Consider the following 22527-nt stretch of genomic DNA (forward strand, 5'->3'; position numbering starts at 1 on the left):
GCAAGGCAGAGGGGAGGGGAGAATTCCTGCCTAGCAGGGAGTGGTGGTGGGGATCCCACAGTATCTAGAGCTGCAGTCAGGGAGCAGAGGGGAGGGCCCAGCTCTGCTGTGGAGCAGAGAGCCCCACCCATCCCAGAGAGCATGCTGGGATGCTGGAGTTGTCTGGTTTATCTTAAACCAGCAAGGGGTCTGGGACAGACATTGCATAAACTGGTTTGCCCCAAATCAGTTAAGTCTGATACTACATTCAACCAGGTTTATCTCAGACTGGTTTCAGCCATTCTCAGACTGGTTTATGTGCACTGAACATCTGTTCTCTTACAGGTTTAAGCCAGTTTCTGATCACTTAAACTGGTTTATGCGTAATGTCTGTCCCTAGCCACTGTAAAATGGAAGGTGCCTTATCAGTTGGTGTGTCAGGAATCACCATATTTTGTTGGGAGGAGCTCAGCTGATATGCTTTACTGCTACAGCAGTTCCACAGGCCCACGCGTGTGGACCAGAAAGCACAATTCTTTCCTTGTTTTGGCTATCAAGTCCTATGGTGGCTGGGAGGGAGCATAGTGACAACTGTGAAGACCCAACTGCTCAGGACACCCTTCCAAGATGCAAGATGTTAATTTGTGCAAGTAAGAAAGGGGGATCCTGCTGGTATGTTGAAAAGCCCTGTCACACATGTTTGCATATACAGGTGCCATAAAGACTGATAAGGGTGGCTTGATAGAACAACTATACCTGCAGACCCCCTAGAGGCCATTGCTTGCATTTCTATTTATATTCCAAACTGAGGCACATTGCACCCCAGCCAGCTGCTCCATGTTTGGGGCATAATATGCCTCAAGACGGGGGAGCAGGCAGCCCTGGGCAGCTCCCCTGTCTCTGTGTGCCTCAGCATGGGGGCCTCCCTGTCTCCACATGCCGCTTCCTCGCTGGCAGGGTGCCTCAGTGCAAGGGCTGCTTGCCTGCTAATGATCCCCTGTCTCCATGTATCTCAGTGCAGGGACTCCACAGCAAAGCCCCCACTGAAGCACATGGAGACAGGAGAGCCCTTGCGCTGAGGCATGTGAAGCAGGGGAGCAGTCAGCTCAGGGCTGCCTGCTCCCCTGTCTCAAGACACACCGCACCCCAGCTAGCTGCAGTGTGGGGGCTCTGCTCCCCCTGGGCTGCCCGCTCCTCCATCTGGACATGTCACTCCCTGGCTAGCAGGTGCATGGGATGCCTCAGCAGGGGGGCTGCCTGCTGGCTACACTTGCTCTGAGACACCATGTGCCCCAGCCAGCACCCTCCTGCTGCACATGTAGCCAGGAGCTGGGCCTGCAACAAAGGTAAGCACATGCCCCAGCAAGTGTACAACCTTTGGATGCAGCCAGTGGTGTCATCTACCATGAACAAGTACTGCCAAAAGTGAGCCTGGAGATTGGAAAGCCCAACTAGATTCCTTCTGGAAGTCTCAGCTCCTGCACTTCCTTATTCCATGAACAGCTGATCCTGCCAGCTCCCCGTTCGGAGTCTGGCAGCATCTGGTGTGCTTCTCAAAGCCCCAGCTCCTGCATTCATGGATTTTTGTGAGAATATGACCTTTCCTGTGGTTTTGTGGAGCAAGCCCTGAAAATGTGACTCAGAAGTCTCTGAAACCAAAAGCCAGATAAAATGAGCTTAACTTCTTCTCTCTATTTTAATCTCATGATTTTTAAGCCTTTCCCTGATTCTGGATGCCTGACTTCTGGTGTTTGAATGCTTAGGGATGGCAGTGCTGTCACATGCAAACAAGCTCATTTGGCACACTAAGTAGCAGGAAAAGTGCTTATACCGGCAAGTGTCCCACTGAAGTCAATCACATCACACACCACAGTAATGCACTATGCTTGACTGTAAGTGCTGCATATCCAGACCCCATAAATGTATCTTGTTCCCTGCGTCTCTGCTTGCCACAATACTCGTTCTTGGTGGACAGAAAGTCCCTCCACCTGTTTATTTGTCATAGGGTTTAGAGAACCATGTGCAGTCTTTCAGCTTATGGTGGTTCCTCACACTTCCAAATGTGCTGCTTCCCTCCCAGGTGTAAATGCATTTGCTGCCCTCACAACAGATCTTGTGTCCCTCTCCTGTACTCTGCTCTTTGGGTGGTTGCCCATCTTGTACTTTTTCTGTTTCCACCTGACAAAAATTGCCATTTAGCTAGCTTAATCACATCTGAATATCCACATTGTCACCTCGTTTTATCATGTTAGCCATTTGTTATCATGATAATTTAAACCACCTCCAACATGTTTTATTTTTAGCGGCTGAATTTGTGCTAAGAGGATTATTTTTATCATATTATTTTTTTCAACGTCTATCTGACGTAGGGGCAAAAGTGGCATTTTCCATGCCTTGCAATGATTTCACCACCAGGTACCACTTGGGTTCACTCAGAAATCCAGGGAATTTCTGTTGTAATGCTTCAACAAGACACCAGTTGCTAATCTTGCAATTTCTTCTTGGTGATTTATAGTTCAAGGTTCAGATTAATGAAAAATACAACTTTTTTGGTTTCTAAAAAGATTGTTCCCCATGTTTGCATGCACTTCGCTGCTGGCTGGCCCTGCCATGAATTTCAGTGCTCTCGCACCACGCCCAGGCAGGCCGTACATGGCCACAGTGTCGCAGGTATCTTGCCTTGCTGTGAATTTCAGGGCTCTCCACTCTCCCTCACCCCTGCCCCCTCCAACAGGCAATGCCCCTTTTCCCCACTACTACTTCTCAGAGCTGGCAAGCCTCTTCCATTCCAGTGTCCCAACTTTTAACCTGCTCCTCCCTCGCATGCTCTGCTTTGCTGCTCCCTGCCAAGGGGTGGCTGACCCTGCACCCCTGGAGCGCACCCCAGCTTTCACACCACACCCAGGCCACACTCTAGCTTGAGTATTGTAAGTATCCTTTACAATTATTACTAATATAATTATTAATTTAATCATTAGCATAGACAGAATTACTTGGGATCATTGTCCTCACAAGATACAAAAGAACACAATCATTAGGAATAGGCACCTGGTCCAGTGTGGGATCCAGCAGCTCAGCTCTTTGGGCAGCCACCAGAAGGCAGACAGCCAAAAAAGGGAGATGCATGAGATTTTTATTATAATCATTAGGAAAATACAGTACTCTAATACCAAAAGTTCATTTTGATTATTTTGCTCTACCTGCTGGACAAAGTGAACAGACTGCCCAAAAGTCAGCCATTTGATTTCTTGCCCAGCACCCAGAAATAACTGTGCTCCTTTGTATCTGGATGGGAGAGTATACTGAGCCCATGCAGTGAAACACAGTGAACTAAAAAAATGTGGGTATATAAACAAAACATAAAAATGGAACATTGCATATATCATCTTTGAAAAGAGTCAGCGAAGCATAGTCCAAGCAGCTACTTACTGAAATATCTGAACATTTGTCATTTTTCTGCATTTTTAAATCTTGCGCACTGTAGGCTGGGCAGCTGAGTAGCAGGCAAGCCTGGAAGCAGGACAAACAAACACAGCATAGACTGTTCTTACCCTGAACAGAGACAAAAAATAGTAATCATTGGTAAATACTGGCATGTTCATATATTAAACTAAATTATTAATTTTTAAACTTAAAAATCATTATTTCAAGTGCATGTTTAGTTGTATTCACACAATACTATCCCTTTGTCTCTATTTAGAAACTGTCTATATTGTGGTGGAGAGAGGCTTAAAGTTTATACACTGCTAAAGGTGAATTCTCAATTGCTTTTTCAGTACAGGTTTCCCACTATTTATGCGGTAGATGTGTTCCCAGGGAATGGCGCATAAATCGAATTCACATAAAGCAAACCCAGTTTACAATGAAACAGCTAGGGAGGCATTTCCACAGTGGTGAGCGAGGGAGTGAGGCTGGGGCTGGGGAAGGGGTGGAGAGAGGGGCACAGCGCAGCCCAGTGGCTGCAAGCAGGGGCAGCACTGGGCTCTTCATGGCACCTGTGGTGGATGGCAGCTCCACTCACCCCACTTCTCCCCACTCACCATGCCCTGAACCCCCTGGCATGGTGCAGCCCAGTGGCATCCGCTGCTTCCAGGGCTGCAGCAGGGGTGAGCAGCAGCTTGCAGCAGGACAAGAGGAGGCTGGAGCTGGCAGCTGCTGCAGGCTGGGGCTGGCCGTGGCACCTGGCTCTTCCCAGCACTCGGCAGTGGTGCTGAGAGGGCAGGTTGCGGGAGGCTACGCCAATTTTGGGGTGGCAGCACCCCCCCTCCCTTCACTGCAGCCCACCCCAAGCACTAGGAACAGCCTAGTGCCACCACTGGCCCCAGCCTGCTCCCATCTCACTGCAGGCAGCTGCCCGCCCCTGCTGCAGCCCTGGGAGCAGTGGACGCTGCCTGCTTGCAGCCACTGAGTTATGCCACGCCAAGGGTTTCAGGGCACAGTGCTCTGGAGGAAGCAGAGCCCTGTGGGATTCAGGGTACAGCCCAGTGGCTGCAAGCCACTGGCTTTGGCCACTCACAGATTAGCTGCAGTAGTGGCCTTTCCTTTCCCCTTCCCCCCCATCACAAACTCACAGACTTACCTGCTTGGAGGAGGGGGGACTGCACCTATGCTGATTTGCATAACAGCAAATTTACCTTGCATATAATAAATTTGAGGTATAAAAAGGGTCATTGCATAAGAGCAAATTCGTATAAATTGAACCCACATAAATCAAGGGAAACCTTTATTATGAATCTAAGGATATTACAAGTAGCGAATAGGTACCTGGCGGTGACATTGCCACTTGAGAAGGAAATGGTGTTGGGTGTCCCTCTCAGCCTTCGTGTGTTCTTCTCTGCTGCCTGTTGTGATCAGTGGGAGCAACATGGAGCATAGCAATCAGAAGCTAAAAATAGGAGGGAGGGAAGGAATGTGGGATGGGGAGAGAATTTAAGAGCAAGTATAAGAATTTGGTCGGGAAAACCACCATGTAGTGCCTCCTGCCCTGAACTTGGGTACCCCTCCTGTATGCCAGAGATGGGAACAGGGAGGTGAAGTGGAGAAAGGCAGCTGATGGCCAAGGAAGGGGAAAGAGTGCCCTCCCACCCCAAACCTTGCGCTGCAACTGCGGGGCTTCATATTGTGCAATACCTTGCACCTTCCTTCACACCAATTAAATCCACCAACTCTATTTACATCAAAGTTGAAGTAAACAATGCACCTCCACACCCTTAGGGCACAGTCAAGTGTCGGATGTCACTTACAATGTGTCCGTAAAGCAGTATTGTCTTTCAAGTCCCACATTGCAAAGTGGCTTTCACCCTGCACTCGAAAGCTGCGCTGCATTCAACTTCAGCAGCAGCAGCCTGCACTCTTCTCGAACGCTGCATTAGCATTCCTGTGCCACCCAGGAGCAACTCTCTCCACTGGGCTGAGTCCTTCTGCCTGTCTGGTGTGCTGCTGTTTGGTCATGCACCTCAGATGTCTCTGGTCGATACCCCCCTCCCCCCCGCCAACCTAGTTGTGGAGTAAAAAAAATTCCAGAAAGGCTGGTGCCAGACTGGGAAACAGCACCAAAACCCAGGAAAAAAAGTGTGCCAAAACCCCACGTAAAAAATGGGGGGAGAAGATTTTGCAGGAGGAAGCCACTTTGGGTTACTTTGCAAAGTGCATGTGTGTGACATGGAATGATTGTGGTATCCCGATGCCAACACCCAGGGATGCTGGCAAGCTAGACTCATGACGGGGTGCCACCTCAAAATGATCCCACACTACACTACCCACTCGCTTCTGGGTTGAGGGTGGGGATCCTGCCTTATCCCCCTTATCACCAGGCAGAGGCACAACAACAGGAGGTGCTGCCCCTACAGCCTCCTCCGAAGTGCCTTCCAGAGAAGGAGACCTGCCTCTAGGGGAACTTGGAGAGGAGTGGAACACAAACTCAGATTCCCCCGTCCCCAAAATTTCCTTTGCTATGGCCCTCAGCTCCTCTACTTCCAGATCCAGCTCTTCCTCTGGCACTGGAAGGCTCATGCTGGGAACTGAAATTGGGGTGGAGAATGTCATGCTGGTGCTGGTTAGTGGTGGTGGTGCAGGTGCAGGCACTGCTACCACCTCCTTGCTCCCACTAGCAGCAGGAGACTCATCGCTGCCAGGAAAGGTGCAGGGAACTTACAGGTCTCCTTCTGCCCCCTCTTCCTCCCCTGGCAGAAGACCTGGCACCTGCCTTTCCAGCATGCTTCATACTGTTTGGTGTGCTGCAAAATGTGTGTGCGTGTGTAATATATGTTGTGTTTTTCTGCACAGTGATGACACACTGTCAGGGAAAACACAGATTTCTTTTTGTGGGGGGAAAGAATCAAGACAGACTAACAAGAATGAATAAGAGGATTTTGAGGGAAGAATGGATAGGGATAACAATTGAGATTGTAGGCAAGGGTAAGTAGGAAAGGATTGGATACAATTTACAAGAAGAGAGACTAGCTAGCAAGAGACTAAGCCTTTCAGATGCTGCTGCTCCAAGAGAGAGACGGCTCACTAAAGGCACAGATCACAGCTTGATATGTTGTTACTGTCATTCCCCCAGAGCACAGTGATTGGAAGGGAACTCAGGGAAAGATCACAGTCACTGGCCAGCTGCAGATGTCAATATCAGAGAAGTCTTTCCCCACCCTCAGCCGTTTCCATGTATGGAAGATCACCCCCTCCCCCTCCCGCTTCTCAGTTTCTGTTCCCTGCAAGCCTTCTGACTCTCTCTGAATCAATTCTGAGGCTTCTGGTTCAATGCAGATCTTTTTATGGGTCTCCTGATTTGATTCAGATTTAGAGATTTGGCGACCAAATAGGGCTGAATTCCCTCCAAATCGAATCGGGTACCAAAGCTTCACACAGCCCTACCGTGTAGTCTAAGCTTTAGCAAGGAAGGGCATTTTAAAGCCATTGTAAAATAATATGAATGGCATAAGAAGGAGGAAGGGAGGGGATGAACTAACCTGAAACAGGTACTCACTGCCAAGGAGAACTAGGAGAGTGGGAATGTTCATAGGGACCTGGTGGTCAGGAAATGAAATAGGTTTGTGATGTGACTGAGCGTCAAAAAAGGGCAGTGTGATTCTGCACAGGCTATGTTGAGGTCTCCTAGCATGGGAAGGGCCCTGTCTGTGCCAGCATTTTCTCTTAGCACCTGTTGAGGTCCCTGCGTGGTAACTAGGGTGAGAGCTGAACAATGTCAAGACCCTTCAAAGGGAAGTGGCAACAACTCCATCACCTGGGAACATTCAGATTTAGACCACAGAAAACAGAGAGGAACATGCTGTGGGGACCAATGTTGCCCCAACAGATGACATTAGTGTCACCATGTCAATCACTATGAGACTTTTTTTCTCCCACCTCTGAGATCTGGGGGGGACAGATCTTCTTTTGTACTTCAAGATCCCCAGTAACTTTAGTGGGGTTGCACATAGCAGCAGTGGGAACAACACATGACCTTGTGTTACCCTGCCCCAGCCATTGCGCATCCTGGTAGAAGAGAAGAGGATTCTTGGTTTTGTGCTATTCTATATGTGCATTATATGTATTTTTGGTGATTCCTACCTGAAGACTCAATGGGTCTTTGGGTCAGTGGGACTTTGTACAGTCCCAAGGAAGATCTGGGGTTCAGGAACTCCAGACTTCTAGTCTTGGCTTGGCTGAAGGGTCCCCATGTGACCAGGGCAAGCTGCTTTGCCAGTTTCTCCACCAAAAGAACATGTGTTTCCCTAAGGATGGACTAATATTTATAAAACTCATGCAGTGTTTGTCATGGGGATGTTGAGGCACTCATGTTTTCAGCATAGCTCTTCTCTCTGGTCTCCACTGGCAGTTTATGAAGTTGAGTCATTGTCCTCTGAATCTTCAAGCTGCTGCCTCAGCAAACAAATTCACCCGCTCCTATCACAATCGCCTGTTTGAAAGCCTGTTGCACTTCACAGCCCATGCTGGATGCTCTCCAGTGACTTAATGTCTTCAGTCAAGCAAGGTGAGTAAAACTGATGAAAGTATCCTTAACTAAAGAGCCATAAAATTCTAATAGCGCTGTAATGTTCTTGGTGAGCCTAAAGGGAAGCCAATCAATAGTTATGGGGCTAAGGCACAATTTATGAGCTTAATTAATCAAATGTAGTCATTCCCCTTTGTGTGCTGGATACTTCTGCAGTTCCTGTGGTGAAGAGCAGTATCAGGCATTTACAGTCCTTTCTTGATGACACCCTGTGCCCTCCCATTCCAGAGAAGGAGGCTGCCTGTAGCAAATGATGGAGTTCTGTGACCCGACTAAGGAGGCTCTTCCCATTGTAATGGTAGCAGGTCCCAGCCTAGAAGCCAATACTTTTTCATAGTGAGTTGTTAGGATGAAAGAGGAGCTTTGGACTGCTTTGAATTAACTTCCCCTATAGATATTTGCATGCACCCCAACAATAACAAAGTAGTAAGGAAATGAATAGCCTCCTTCCAGGTTTCAGCAATGCTTATCAAAGCAGCTAAAGCTTAAACAATAGTTTAAAATATCCTGACATTACCCACTTAATTATTTAAATGTCTCCTGGAACAAAATGTTTAAGAGGAAACCCCAAGCCAGGGGTTTCAAACTCATCTGGCTCTGTTGGTTGGATGCATGGCACATGGCTGGTAGGCCTATGCAAAGTGGCAAGTATTCGATTTGGATTTTGTCTATTTGGAAGGATAGTGATTCAATTCAGTGATTCAGATCACTGTCCTGATTCGATTCATCTGAAGATTCAGTGCTGATTTAGAGATTCAGCCATAGCCTAAACAGGCAGCAGTCCTCAACCACGCTGGACACAGCTGCCTCCAGCTGGTAAGTCTGTTGTGGTGGGCGGAGGGGGAAGGGAAGGGGCGTGGGGCTGAAACAAGATCAATGCCCCCATAGCGAGGGAGGGATTGGTTCTGGGGCTGAGACAAGCTGCCCAGCCAGGGCAGAGGGGCACAGGACTTGGGGAGGGGGATACCTGTCACTGTGTGCCACCGGTCCGGAAGGGCATGCGAGTGGGCACGTGCTCCAGGATCTGCACAGGGTCGGTTGGGCTAGACCATACTCCAGGAGGCTAGTTCCAGTCGCTCGCCACCAGGCTGCACTCCATGGGACAGGTGGAGCCAGAGCTGTGCACTGGGTGGCTAGCTTCAGTCGCAGCCTGGAGTGCAGCCTTGGCTCCACCTGCCCACAAAGAGCAGTGGAGCAGGGGCTATGCGGGGGCTGCAGCCACCATAAAATTTCCCATAGCCCCTGCTGCCAGCCTTTCCCTGATCTGGGTGCATGCGCCTGCCCCCATTCCCTGCCACTGCTCACCCAGCTGGTGGGGCTTGTCGGGGAGGCTTGAATCTCCTCTGAATTGAATCAGCTACCAACACTTCATACAGCCCTAATGGCTGGCCCTGCAGGACAAACTGGGTCCATGGATCTGTGCCTCGCTCCTCACCCTGCAATCCTGGATCCATTGCACTCACCGCTTGCCTGGCCAATTCAGGACTGCACTGCATGTAGTGCCCATTGGGGGTTGATCCAGGGCTCATGCCACATGGGGCACCCACTCAAACTGGTCTGGGACCAACTCTGGACATAGTGCCTGCCCTGGAACGGTCAGGAGGGCACACAGGCAGAGAGGACACATGCAGCCGGGGTCTCAGACTGGCTGGAGAGGATGCTGTGTGTGGTACGTGTCCCAGACCATGTTGGGTGGGTGCTGCATGTCCCAAAGCAGCTGGGGGTGGGGGGTGGTTACAGGGTCTATGTTGCATGTAGGTCAGCTCCAGACCCAAGGGCAGCACCACAGTCTGGATGCTGGGGCTCCATGGGCTGGATCTGGCCAGCAGCGAAGCCCTCAAGGACTCTGTCAAGTCAGCAGTGCTCATGTGGCACACTATTGAAAGGGTGCTGGTGGAGCCTTGGAAGGCCTGTTCCAGACTGTCATGCTGGGAGGCTGCTGCCTGTGAGTTTAGTTCACTAGGGTTTAGCTTTGGGCTGTGTCCTGAGGAAGAGCAGCACAAGCTGCAGAACGGGCTAGGCAAAAGAGCTTCTGCTTTAATTTCAGCAGCCTTCTGAGGGCGCTCCATGGTCTGGAATGGCCAGGATCTGTATTTCAGAGGCACCACCCCTCCTGCCTCTATCACAGTACTGGAGCTTGTAAAGGGACTGTGTAGGCTTGTGTATTCTGGCCTTACCTTAGTCTGCGGTGAGAGAAGTGTTACCCCTTTTTAACACACTCACCTGCATCTTCTCAGCAGGTTCTTAGAAATATGAGGCTTATCTCTCTAGAGCCTGAGACATGAGGAACAAATAGCTCCATGTCTATGTGTCCCTCCCCTGACTGCCATGCACTATGAGGAGACTGATTCAAGGATCCTGCCATTTAGAGAATCTAAGAAAAGGGATGGAAGAACCCTGTTAGGTACCTGCCTATGTACCTGGCTTCCTACATAGGGCTTCATTAAATTTAAGTCTCATGAACTGGGATTGTCTCAGGAAAACAGTCACTTTGCAACTGGTTTAACTAGAGCTGGCTCCACTACAAAATCTGACCTCTATGTTTTGAATGTATATCAAAATCAATACCTATGTCCGACTTCCCCAGTACATATATAAAAGACTGAACAAAAATCTCAGAACCACCTCTTTGTGGGATTTTGCCATCTCAATCTGGATATGAATTTGGTAGCATGAACTTAAATCTGTTCCTACTGCTTTAATTGGAAGTGGAAAGATATGGGATGTGGAGAAGGAGGAAGAGACTGGCCTTAGGGCATGGGATCTCAGCAGTCAAGGTTTAACGTGAAATACTTCTTGGTATAACCTCAGCCTCACAGGGGCATGGGTAAATATTTCACATTTGCACTGATTAAAAGATGTCAAATATTTTCAGAGCACTTTGAGAAATGCACAAATTCAAAAGAAAGCCGAGGCATAGGTTCTACTGATAGAGCTACAGGGTTCTTTTTAAATTATGCTATGTAGCAGGTTAGTTATTCAACAGCTTATTTCCTCCTTGCAAACAGCTCCTGTGCAATGGAGATGATGCAGGAACAAATTGAAGTCCTAAATCTTATCCAGTCCAACAGCACCACCCAGGGGAGGATGAGCACAATCCACTCTCTTCCACTGTCTTTTTTCTCTTAGATGAGAATTCTTTACTGTCTGGTCTACATACAGTTTCTATGCCAAGATGACTATGTTGTTTAGAGTGGAGATATTTTTTACTGACATAGTTATGCCAATGCAATGCTTATTGTATGCAGAGTTCTAATGGTGTAAAAGAAATATATTTTTTATTAAAAAATGAAATATGTCATACCACAAGTACATTTGAACTAATGAAATTGCATTCAGGTCCACCAGAGTTGTACTTCTTTAACTTTGCTGGTATTGTTAAAACAGTATAAACATGTAAATAAGGTTCAACTGACCAATACGTTTATCTAACAAATCCATTCACTATGTCTTCTTAGCACAGCAGTGGAAGGCTTGCTCCTCTCCTTGACCATACAGGTATTTCCCCTTTCTAAGTTTTAACTGCACAAATGTACAAAATCATACATGCATATGTATGTGTATATGTATATATACATTTAGGACATGCTTTACTGTCTCACCAATGCACATTGAATCAGGCTTCTATTGTAACCCTGCAGATTGTGAGTCTGATGAAACTCTGGAAAATACTTGATGGAAGAAATGAATATGATCTTGGTTCTTCTTAATTCAGTAGTCTAATCTCAACACAAAATACGGGTGAATAGCTCCGATATGGGTACAAGAATCAATCTGTGCCCACCCGATTTTCTTGTAGCACTTCATTTAGCTGCTATTCCTTTAACCTCAGAATCTTGTTCACAGTACTATAACTTGTTAAAAGATGAGAATTACTTTATTTTCTATTTTATTTCAATAGGACTTGGGTAGCTAAATCTCAAGAAAGTTTTTGAAAATCCCAGCCTTAATGCTTATGATGCTTGTAGCATAAAGACCAATTACTTCTAAAATGTGCTCCACAGGGTACGTGCAATCAGTTCCAGGCCCTAATGATTCAAGCACCCTACTTCAGTTGGAACAGGGGCATCACCACTGACTGTTCAACAGAAAGTCATGCAGACAACCACTCAAATGACACTGAAACAATTTATTTTCCCCTTTCAAAGGTGGGCACAAGCTGGGGACACCTGCTCCAATGATGACTGTGAGAAATGCTTATTGACAACAGCCTTCATATCCCTGAGGAAGTTTGTTGTTTCAAATGATGCAAGAAGAGGTCATAATAAAGGAAGGAAGCCCATGCTCCACACAGTGCAACATTTTCACATATTGTTCACTACAGAATTCTTTGAGACATTGTCCAGTGATCTGGCTATTCACACTCCACCTCAGGTTGAGGCAGTACAACAAAATATTCTTTACAATGAAGTTGCAGTGGACAAGCATGGAGGTTGAAGTTAAGGGCTCTTTGTGCCTGCTGAAAGATCTAAATAAGCAATTCTATGCAGGATAGAACAAATACTCAAGTGGTGTCCCAGGAGAGCGTGGGGGCTCCCCAGCATGCTTAGCAGCAGACCTGGAAGTGGACCAGAAGCACTTCTGGTCCATTTCTGGGTCTGCTGGAGAGCATGCTGGGCCCCCCTGCACCCCCTCCCGGCTTAGCGATAGGTGCCTCGTGCATCTGGGGGGGCACCTGGGGTCCCCACATGGCTGATTGCTGAGCCAGGGTGGCATGGGGGGGGCCCTCAGTGCACTCCCCGGCAGACCCAGAAGTGGACTGGAAATACTGCCGGTCTACTCCTGGGTTCACCACCGAGCACATGGGGGGACCCCCCACATTCCTGTGGGAAGCTCCATCTGCCCCAGCATTGCAGCATTCATGAGCTGCGCTGGTACTTTGCAGTATGTAGAAAAAACATATAAAGCTGTGTCTATGTCCAAATCGCTGATTCTCTGACTCAGCATCGAATTTTCAGATTTGGATTCAGCTGAATTGAATCGGGGACTGTGATCTGAATCAACTAATTGAATCACCATCTCCGATTTGGGCCAAATCCAAATCTGAATAGAATAGGGCCCACTTCGCACACCCCTAATGAACAGTTTTTTCAACTATGAGATTGTTGCAATACATTGCAGTTCCATAACATTAGATTTCTTTTTCACTTTTTTTTCTGTAAGAATTTGGCAAGACAGGTTATTTAAAAACCAGCCGATATCCTGATGGTCCTCAGGCCATCGCATGTATTGACTCCTTTGCATAAAGATTCTAACTGGTTTGTATTTCATCAACTGATACTGAGAAAGTGACCCAACCACCACCACAATGAGGACATCTTTCAAATCACAGAAGTATCTGTTTTGGGCAAAATTAAAGGCTTCCACGCACCACCCATCCTTGAGAAACTGCCTTGTCACAATGCAGATCGTCTTTCTGCTGTTCCAAATAGCGTCACGGATATTACTGATATGATCTTCCCCTGGCAGGAAATCTCTTTCTTCAAAGCACAAAGTGAATCTGTTTTTGTCAGAGTACTGAGAATCCAGGTGCTTTAGTAAAGAATTCTGAATCCATTCAAAGTCTTTTCTGCTGTAGCATAGATAGGCATCATATAGATATGCACTTGTATCTGGTGCTTGACGAAGGTCATCTACCAAAATTCTCATAATTGTCTTATACCAGACAAAACAAGTCCCCCGAAGGTGAATAAAAATGATGACTGCTGTTATGAACATTACCAGAACAACCGAGGTGAAGATGAACACTGCAAACTGTAGAGGCTTCAGGATTTCATCTTCATTACAACCATCGAATAACAATAAAGAGAGTGGAACCCCTGCAAAAGCAGGTGGGTGTATACAGTATATGTCATCCTGTGAACCAGCTAAAGTCGTATTGGTTTGATTTAACCACAACAGCAGGTTGCTTAAAGTGCAATCACAGACATACCTGTTATGTGTTATATCCAGGATGCTCAAAGTCATAAAGACAGCAGGGTCAGGAGAAAGAAGTTGGTTTCCAGATATGTTAAGGTTGTTCAGGCTCTCGGGAAAAACACCAGGAGAGAGGTAAGACAACAGGTTGGAGGCTAGGTTGAGTCTGTTTAGTGATGTTAGGCCCCTAAAAATATCCTGTGGAAGGGTAGTAAGGTAGTTGTTGTTCAGGTGAAGGACCTGAAGTTTGGAAAGTGCCCAGAACACATCCAGACATAAATTTCTGTCCCACACAAGCTCTATCATATTTTCTCCAAGATCCAAGTAGATTAAATGGCTGTTTGCTGTAACATTATCAGGTTTTACACAGTATGAGAAACGATTTTGTTTTAAAAAGATATACTGAATATCTGGAATTTGGGAAAGAATGTAAAAGTCACCCAAGTTTTCCAACCTGTTTCTTTCCAAGTCAAGGTACGTGGCAGCTATCGTTTGGTCTCTTAAAGATACTAACTTATTTTCTCCTAAATAAGTAGTAGTCAGGGTCGGGAGAAGAGGAAGAATTTTAATAGCATTATCACGGAGATTCACCATCTTTAATCTTAGTAGGTCCTTGAATGAATTCTCCCTAATTGCCCCAATATGATTTTGCTGCAAATCGATAATGGCTACATTATGAAGCCCCTCAAAAGTGAAATCATACAGCTCCCCCAGAAGGTTATATGATAGATTGAGAAAGTTTAGCTTTCCCAGGCCAAAAAATGCTCCCTTTTGGATCTGATTTATTTTGTTCTTGTAAAGGTTCAGCCATTCCAAATCAGTGAGGTTTTGAAAAACACAAGGGTTGAGAGAGAAAATATAACCCTGTGAAATATCAAGCAAACGAAGGCCACTTCTTGCTAGCCCTGCAAATGTGGAGTTGTCTGGTTCTTTGATATTCGCAAACCCAAATCCCATACCCATTATGTGATGGGAGAGTTTCAGAAAAGTAATTGAAGTTCCCTCTACAGCTGTGCTGAAGTTTCGCACTGTATCTACATTCCAGCCATTGCTACCAACATCCAGTGTGTCCAGGTTAATATTTCTTAAAGGATTTCCACACTTGGCCCAGTTCATTGAACTCGAATGACGATATAAGACATTAGAATTGAGACTAAATATTAAAGAGGTTTTTCCTTGGAAGCTATGAAGGTTTCCTTCACACAAGATCTGTATCCAGTTGTATTTCAGGTTCACCCTTTTCAAAGATTTTAGATTGTAAAACAAGGGATGAGGACGAAGGCTCGTGATCCTGTTTGAAGAAAGATCCAAATCTTCTAAAGAAATCAAATCTTGAAAATAGTTATCTTGCAAAATGTAATCCCCAAGAGCATTGCCAAAGAGCCGGAGAACAGTTAAATTTGGCAAACCCACAAAAGCATCCGGATCCAGATAAAGATGTGTATTGTGTCCTAAATCTAAAACTTGAAGGTTTGGCAGGTTCTCAAAAGCTGCTTTCCCTATTGTAACACCATCGGTAAACTGTGATCCTATTTCCAAAAGCAGTAACTGCTCTAGAAGAGGGAAGGAGTTTGCATTCACTTGCTTGATGTTATTGAAACTTAGCAGAAATTTAACAGTGTCACTGGGGACAAGTGGAATCTCTGTAAGATTGCAAAAATAATACATGGAAATTTGGTGTTTTGAAAAGCAGCTTGCTGATGCAAAGATTTCTCTTGTTAATAATGACATTCCTATGAGAAGTATTAACTGCTGATGTAATATCATGATGCTGCATGGAAAAAAGAACAAGAAAGCTGTAAGAACAAAATAAAAACTAGCTGTCTAATCAATAAAGTGCTGGGGCAAATTTTTAATATTACAAGATAGTAAGACATGACTAGTGATTTTGGGTGCCTCCATTTTTGGAGTGTCCAGCTTGGAAACTCTTAAAAGGACCTGATGTTCAGTGGATGGGTGTTCAGAGGATGACAAGTGTCAGTTCTCTGAAAAATCAAGCTTACTTTAAGGCAGTCAGAAATCATTAGTCATTTATGAAAACTGTGGTCCAGAGTCATACTACTCATGGGTCAATGTTAGTGGAATAGCTTGAAAACTCATTCCTCAAGCAGAGTAAAACAAACTGTTTTTCAGTACTGTGAATGGTGTATTCTAGGGCACAGGTGCTCAACCCCTGATTCGCAGGCCAGATCTAGCCCACAGAGCTGCATGATGTGGCCTACCAGACTCTGCAGGAGTCCAGAAATCGGGTTGGGAGTGTGGGGGGTGGAGTGGTGGCACGTCATACTGCCCCTGCTCCCCACTGCCAAAATTCCAGGCCTCACGGGTCAGGTGGCATGGCCCTACATGTGGGATCCCACTGTACATGCTGGGCTGGAGCTGGGGTGAGGCAGTAGGGCCTGATCTGCCACACATGGGTCCAGGCTAGATTGCGGGGGGGGGGCAGCCTGAGCTGGTATGCGGAGAATGGGATGGAGCAGTGCAGCAGGAGTCAATCCAACATGTGAAGGATCAGGCCCCAGCCCTATATCGGGCTCATAGACTAGATCTGGAGCCCACAGATCCACCCCACCCCAGTCATCCAGCTGGCAGGGCCAGAAGGTTGGGCACTACTGCTCTAGGGCTTTGGGTTAATGCAAATATTGTACTAGTCACCTGCTCTTCTGAACAGTGTGTGGACTGCTACATTCCCTCCTCCCCTCCAAGCTCATTCCTACTGTGGCAAAGTCAGATCATTCCCACGGCCACTATGAGAGGTGTAACAATAGGGCTAGGGGTTGGGCTGTGGCAGGAGCCAGTTTTTTCTGTCCCAACTGCCCTGGTTGCCTCAGCTTAGTAACAGCATGGCAGTGATGACCAGTGCCATAAATGTCTCAGAGACAAGGCATGGCTAGAATAGTCAAGGGAAAAGGTGGGTAAGTACTTTTTTTGGAGCAGTCTTGGTATGTCCAGTCATTAGGCAAGTTACTCGGAGCTTTCAGTGCTGTAACAGAACAGTCTGTTTCAATCCCAATGTCTTGGGATGGAAAACCTCACATAATATTTAAGAACATAAGCAGTGCCATACTGGGTCAGACCAATGGTCCATCTTGCCCAGGGTCCTGTCTCTGATAATGGCAGAAATGGATACTATAGAGGGAGAGCACTGAACTGGATATCTCTAGAGCGATCTATCCCCTATTCAATACCCTCCTTAGCACCCACCATTTATTGGTTTGGCGATGCCAGAGGAAACATCTCCAACATTCTGTTCAATAGCCATTAATAGATCTATCATCCATTAATTTATCCAGTCCCTTTTCGAACCTGGCTATGCTATCTGCCGCCACCACCTGTAACAATGAATTCCACAAGTTAACTATACATTGCCTAAAAAAGTACTTTCTCTTGTTACTTTTAAACCTGCCACTTACTAATTTCTGTGGGTGCCCCCTAGTTCTAGTATTCTAAAACTTGGGGAACAGCAGTTTCTTTTAATTTGGTCTAACCTTTCATGATTTTATAGACTTCTATCATACTCCCCCCTCAGCCTTCTCCTTGCCAAACTGAAGAGTCTTAGCCTTTTTAGTCTCTCCTGGTATGGAAACTGATTTAAATCCCTGATCATTTTGGTTACCTTTTCAAATTTTACTACATCCTCTTTGAGATGTGGAGACCACACCTGCACACAGTAGTCAAGATGTAGGTACCCTATGTATGGATTTGTGTAATGGCACAAGGATATTCTTTGTTTTGCTTTCAAATCCCTTCTCAATGATGCCCAACTTTTTATTGGCTTTTTTGGTTGCTGCTGCACATTGATCTGATGTTTTTGGAGAACTATCTACAATGACGCCACAGTTTCTTTCCTAAATTGAAACCAATAGCTCAGAGCCCAGCATTGTGTACATATAGTCATGGTTATTTTTCCCCAGGTGCATTACCTGGCACTGGTCAACACTGAAGTTTATCTGCCATTTTTTTTGCCCACTTAGCTTGGTTAGATCTTTCTGCAGCTCCTCAGTCAGCTTGGGACATGACTACCCAGAATAATTTAGTATCAGCTGGATACGAAACTTGGAGAGCCTCGGAGGCTATGTCAGTAATGGGAAGTTGCTTTTTAGTGAGAGTGACGTTTTAAGAGCATAGAAAAACAAGGCTGATGAGGGTGGCAGTGAATAAACAAACAGCTCTGAAAGAATGTTTATTCCCTAGTGCAAATGAAGCTTCAAGTGTTCGCACATACAGTATTAGTATCACGGAGTTACTATGCAAGGTAAGTTTACATTTTCTAGCTTATATTCTGTAAGAAAGTTACATTTGATATTGCTTTACAGAGTTCAGGCTTTATAAAGAAATGCATGAATGAGATGATTAATGCAATGAATACACCTCACTGCTGTATAGTTTTAGAAATTTGTTCTCAGGCTGGATTTCTCCCTGCAGTCTGTCATCTGCATGTCTCGCTCTCAAATTGCGATCACTTCAGACCAGGGACTGCCTTTATTTCCTGTGCATTGTACAATCCAGAACAAATTGTCAGCACTAAAATTATCCTCTGTGCCCTTTTGTTTAATAAATATTTACTAAGGCTGCAGCCATCTGCCTCTCCTTTATAAAGAGTATTTGCTGAAATGATTTCCTGGCTGACAACCAGAGTGAGAATTTTGTACCCCACAACGTAATATGTTCAAACTTAATAAGTGTAAGTTGTTGTTGAGCTAATTCCCTGCTTGTCAGTGGCTGCTAAGTAAATCTATTTCACGGAGAAAAATATGGGCTCTGACCCAGCAATTAACAAATAGGTTAATCCTATTAATTATTATTATCATCGATTGACTGTACAGTTTCACTAACAGTGCAGATGGCCCAGAAACATTGCTGTGAGAGTAAATAATAATTCAAGACTATGCTTTTATGCAGATCTGTAGAACTGGAAGCATTTTCACAGTTTGCTTAGTGCTTGCAAATTTTGTAGTGTTTTGAGGGAATAAAAAGAGAAGTCACCTGAAACCATTGTGATATGCACTTTGCAAACACAATTTAAAGAGTTTTCTACCTTGAGAATATGGATTGCTGTAGTGCCACCTCTCTGAAGTCTACACAACCTGGTGTTCAGCTCCTGGAGTCATGTGAATATACGAGAAGCTAAAATTTCCTGTTTTTTAATGACATGTCTAGCTCTTCTGACTGATCATAAGACCTTGAAATGTGACCCATACAACGTTCAGACCCCAAGGGCAAATTAGATAACCTACCGTTTGTTTTTAAATCTCAGGATTTTTAAGACAACGGGGCCCACCACATGATCCTTGAACATGACTGTAGTTGGCTATATTGGAAAGAGACTATTCTTGACATTTTCTTGAGTCAGAATTCAGGGTTAAAAAAAATTAGGTAGTCAGTCACTACAGAAGTTCTGCAGGAAATATCAATAAACTCTGGTGAATTAGGCCCAGTATCAGTTAGAAAATATTAAGACAGCCCTGTGGAAACTATCTTATGGTCTTGACTTTTAAAAGGAGCAACATAATTTAGGCCCCTGGCTTACTGTTTTCTACTTCATTCTGCTTGGACCATGGAAACTGGGGAGTTTGCCTTCTTTTGCCCACCACATAAGATTTGCGTTTAGGGTCATCTCTATATTTAGCTTTAAAAAATGCCTGTAATTATCTCCAATTATCATACACTCCAGCCTTCATCTGTCATGAGGAAAATTCCCCCACCTGGTATTTGCCCAAGTGTAAGTTCTTTTCAAGGCTGGATAAAAATCACTCCATTAAGAAAACCAGACTACAAGCACAAGTGCTTTGCAGAACAGCTGTGTTAGAGTCAAGCAGTGCTTTGGTGTGAAGCTGTTAAGAGAATGGAGAAAAATGGGGGACATTTTGGAAGGAGGAAAAATCTCTTTGACATCAAGAACACTTCCCAACCTGTTCAGAGCCTGGTTCCTTATCCAAGCTGCCATAAGGTAGAGAAAGTAAGGAGATAAAACGAGATCATTATCAGAACATACATCTTTCTGAGGGGTAAGGAGCCAGTACTGATCCCCCAACAGTACTGCCCTTTCCTTGCAGTAGCTCCAGGTCTGGCAGGCTCTCTCCTGTTAATAATGCAAAGTGTTTTTCTAACACCACCTAATATGGAAGACAGAAAAAGAATAAATTCACAAAATGCACCTCCAGAAAGGTAATATATACTTCATCCAGTGCACCAAATACCGTGATGGAAAATATGTAGGAGAAACCAAAACAACAAACTGTGCACCAGAATGAATGCACACCATAAATCTATCAAAAGACAAAAATACCCAATGACCTGTGGGGGCACACTTCTCACAAGAAAAATCACTCTTTCTCCAATCTCTCAAGTCTAGTCCTCAGAGGGAATTTACAAAATAGCTTTCACAGATAAGCCCATGAACTTCATTTCATCAACCTACTGGATACAAAAAGTTATGGACTAAATATAGACACGGGATTTATGACACATAACCTGCCTAACCTCCAACTCCCCAGATAAACCCCTCTACTTTTTACCAGCTATTTTAATTCCCTTCCCCCCCACCCTCCTCTCTCTCATCCTTTGACTACAGCTACTTTCATTCCCCTTCCTACTCTCACCTGCTGACCTCCTCAATTTATATCTTAGCTGACTGGCTTTCCTGCATACTTACTGGCCTCTGGCTGCTTTACCACCCCATCCAGGAAGAGCACAGACCATCTGCAGGCACTTCCTCAGCCTGACAAAAGGAGTTTGTTCCTGAAAGCTTGCTAAGAAGAATTTTTACAACTATTTAAGTTGGTCTAATGAAAGATATCGAATTTACCCAAAGAACCTTGTCATTCACAAATTAATACCATTTATTCATTAAAGAAACCTGGGTTGTTTGTTGCCAGAACAAGTACGCCAGACAATCTAAAGCACTCCGCAACTTCCAGATATTTTAAGTGCATGACAGCATCAGCTTTATCACACTAGGAAGTTGAAAAGCAGGCATGAGCATGGGAATGGCTTATCTACACATAGACCATGTATTGCTTTAACTATACTGATAGTGTTACAGTCCTGCTAGTGTGGACGTGCTGTACCTTATGGCTTGTACCTACACTGCAAGAGAAGCAAGTTATTTCAATAAACGGCACCTTTTTGCTGGCCTGCCCGAGTTCACATTAAGGCTTACAATTAGTTACAGTTAGTTCTGTCAAAACAAGCTCATCGTTAACTGAATTACACAGCAGACTTTCCAAATGCAGAGGAGATTTCTTTCTTTATCACTGAAGTATTATCAAGAACTCATCCTCCATCTTTACATGTGCAGTGCTGTCTGGCCAAGGATGTAGTGCCAACCACACCAATGGCTCTAACCATGATTTCTTCTTATTTACAAAGATGTACAAGACCAGAAGCAAGCCAACTGTTCATTCTGGCTTCAAAAAAGTATGATGAAAAAAGGTGGAATTTGTAACTTAAGAAATTAATCTATCTGTAGGTTCTAATGTGTCCCTCATTGCCATCATGTCTGAGCAATCAAGACATTTTGGGGATAAACACTTTTGCACCTAATTATTGTTGCAGAAATCTTCAGTGTACTCCCCCAGTTTCTTGGCTACCTATTAATACCAGGAAATAAAGGATGGCATAAGTGGTGAATGTGTTATTGAAAATCATGGTTGTATGCATTCCAAGACTGCAAGCTTTAGCTATTTGAATTATAATTTTTTAATTTTACCCTCCCCGGAGCCTAGAAGGAAATAAAGAATAGAAGCAGTACATGTTTTGGGAACAGAGCAGCCCAAGAGGATCCATGGGCCTACTCTTTGGTGAGCAATGTGAACCTATATATGTACACAGGTTTCATCTCAATCTTCTGGTTCCAAACTCTGAATTCCCACTCAGACAGTATGTCTACACGTTCATTAATTAGTTACTGTGCAGTAGCACCAGTGGATAGTTATTTTGTGACACTGCACATTAGCTTAATAACACTGCACAGTAGGCGGTTAGCAGTTTTTAACCGGCATGCTACTACATAGTGTTATTAGGTTAATGTGCAGTAAGCGTCTCATGTAGATGTGCCCAGATAGTATTAAAGCACAGATCAGCGTTACCCAAAGCCACCTAAAACAGGCTTACTCTACTCTTCTGACATGCTTTTTAAAACTCATTTTAGCTATATCAGTGGCCAAAGGGAGGATGCACATTTGCTTAAGTTAGTTTTGGATAGACTTTGTAGTTTTAAGTTAAACACATCTTAGACTGTGATCTCCCCCAGCACAGCAGGAAGGACGCACATTTCCTACTTGTAATTTATGGTGCATTTTGCAGTCTCTCAGGGCCTTTGTAGCACTGATATGCACCTACTGAATGGCATCAGCTGAATGAAGAAACCATGTTTATGGGAGGAGGGAAGGAACATGGAGGACTTGTCTACACAGGGCAAAGTCCTCTTTCCTGAGAGTTCCTATGTAAACAAGCCCTGGGAGAAGCTGAAGTAATGGCTATTGTAATCCACAGAGCCAAGGGACTCATCACTCCCTTTCTGAAACAAGAGGGATCATGTTGACAAAAGGGGCGGGGGTGTAGCTCTCTATGTGAAGGAAAGCTACATGTCCCTGCAAGCTGATGTTGGTGAC

General features: G+C 45.1%; 1 protein-coding gene across 3 annotated transcripts in view; it reads right to left on the reverse strand.

The window, feature by feature from the left end:
* Nucleotides 1-3413: 3413 nt before the first annotated feature.
* The window catches only part of TLR5 (toll like receptor 5), a 39914-nt gene continuing 20800 nt past the window's right edge, over nt 3414-22527 (reverse strand). Inside the window, exons 1-2 of one of the 3 annotated variants that reach the window (XR_002103617.1) lie at nt 4744-4884; nt 3414-3531 (exon numbers count right to left, since the gene is read on the reverse strand). Coding sequence is in view for 1 of the 3 variants with exons in the window: in XM_019549525.1 (XP_019405070.1) it covers nt 13091-15683; nt 16568-16623 (2649 nt within the window). In the remaining 2 variants the exon portion in view is untranslated. Of the gene's footprint in view, nt 3532-4743; nt 15684-16567; nt 20029-22527 lie in introns of those variants that run through there. The other 2 variants (XM_019549525.1, XR_002103616.1) reach the window with 2 other exon arrangements.

Source organism: Crocodylus porosus, unplaced genomic scaffold (assembly GCF_001723895.1).
Source record: "Crocodylus porosus isolate Cpor-Errol unplaced genomic scaffold, CroPor_comp1, whole genome shotgun sequence".
NCBI lineage: Eukaryota > Metazoa > Chordata > Crocodylia > Crocodylidae > Crocodylus > Crocodylus porosus.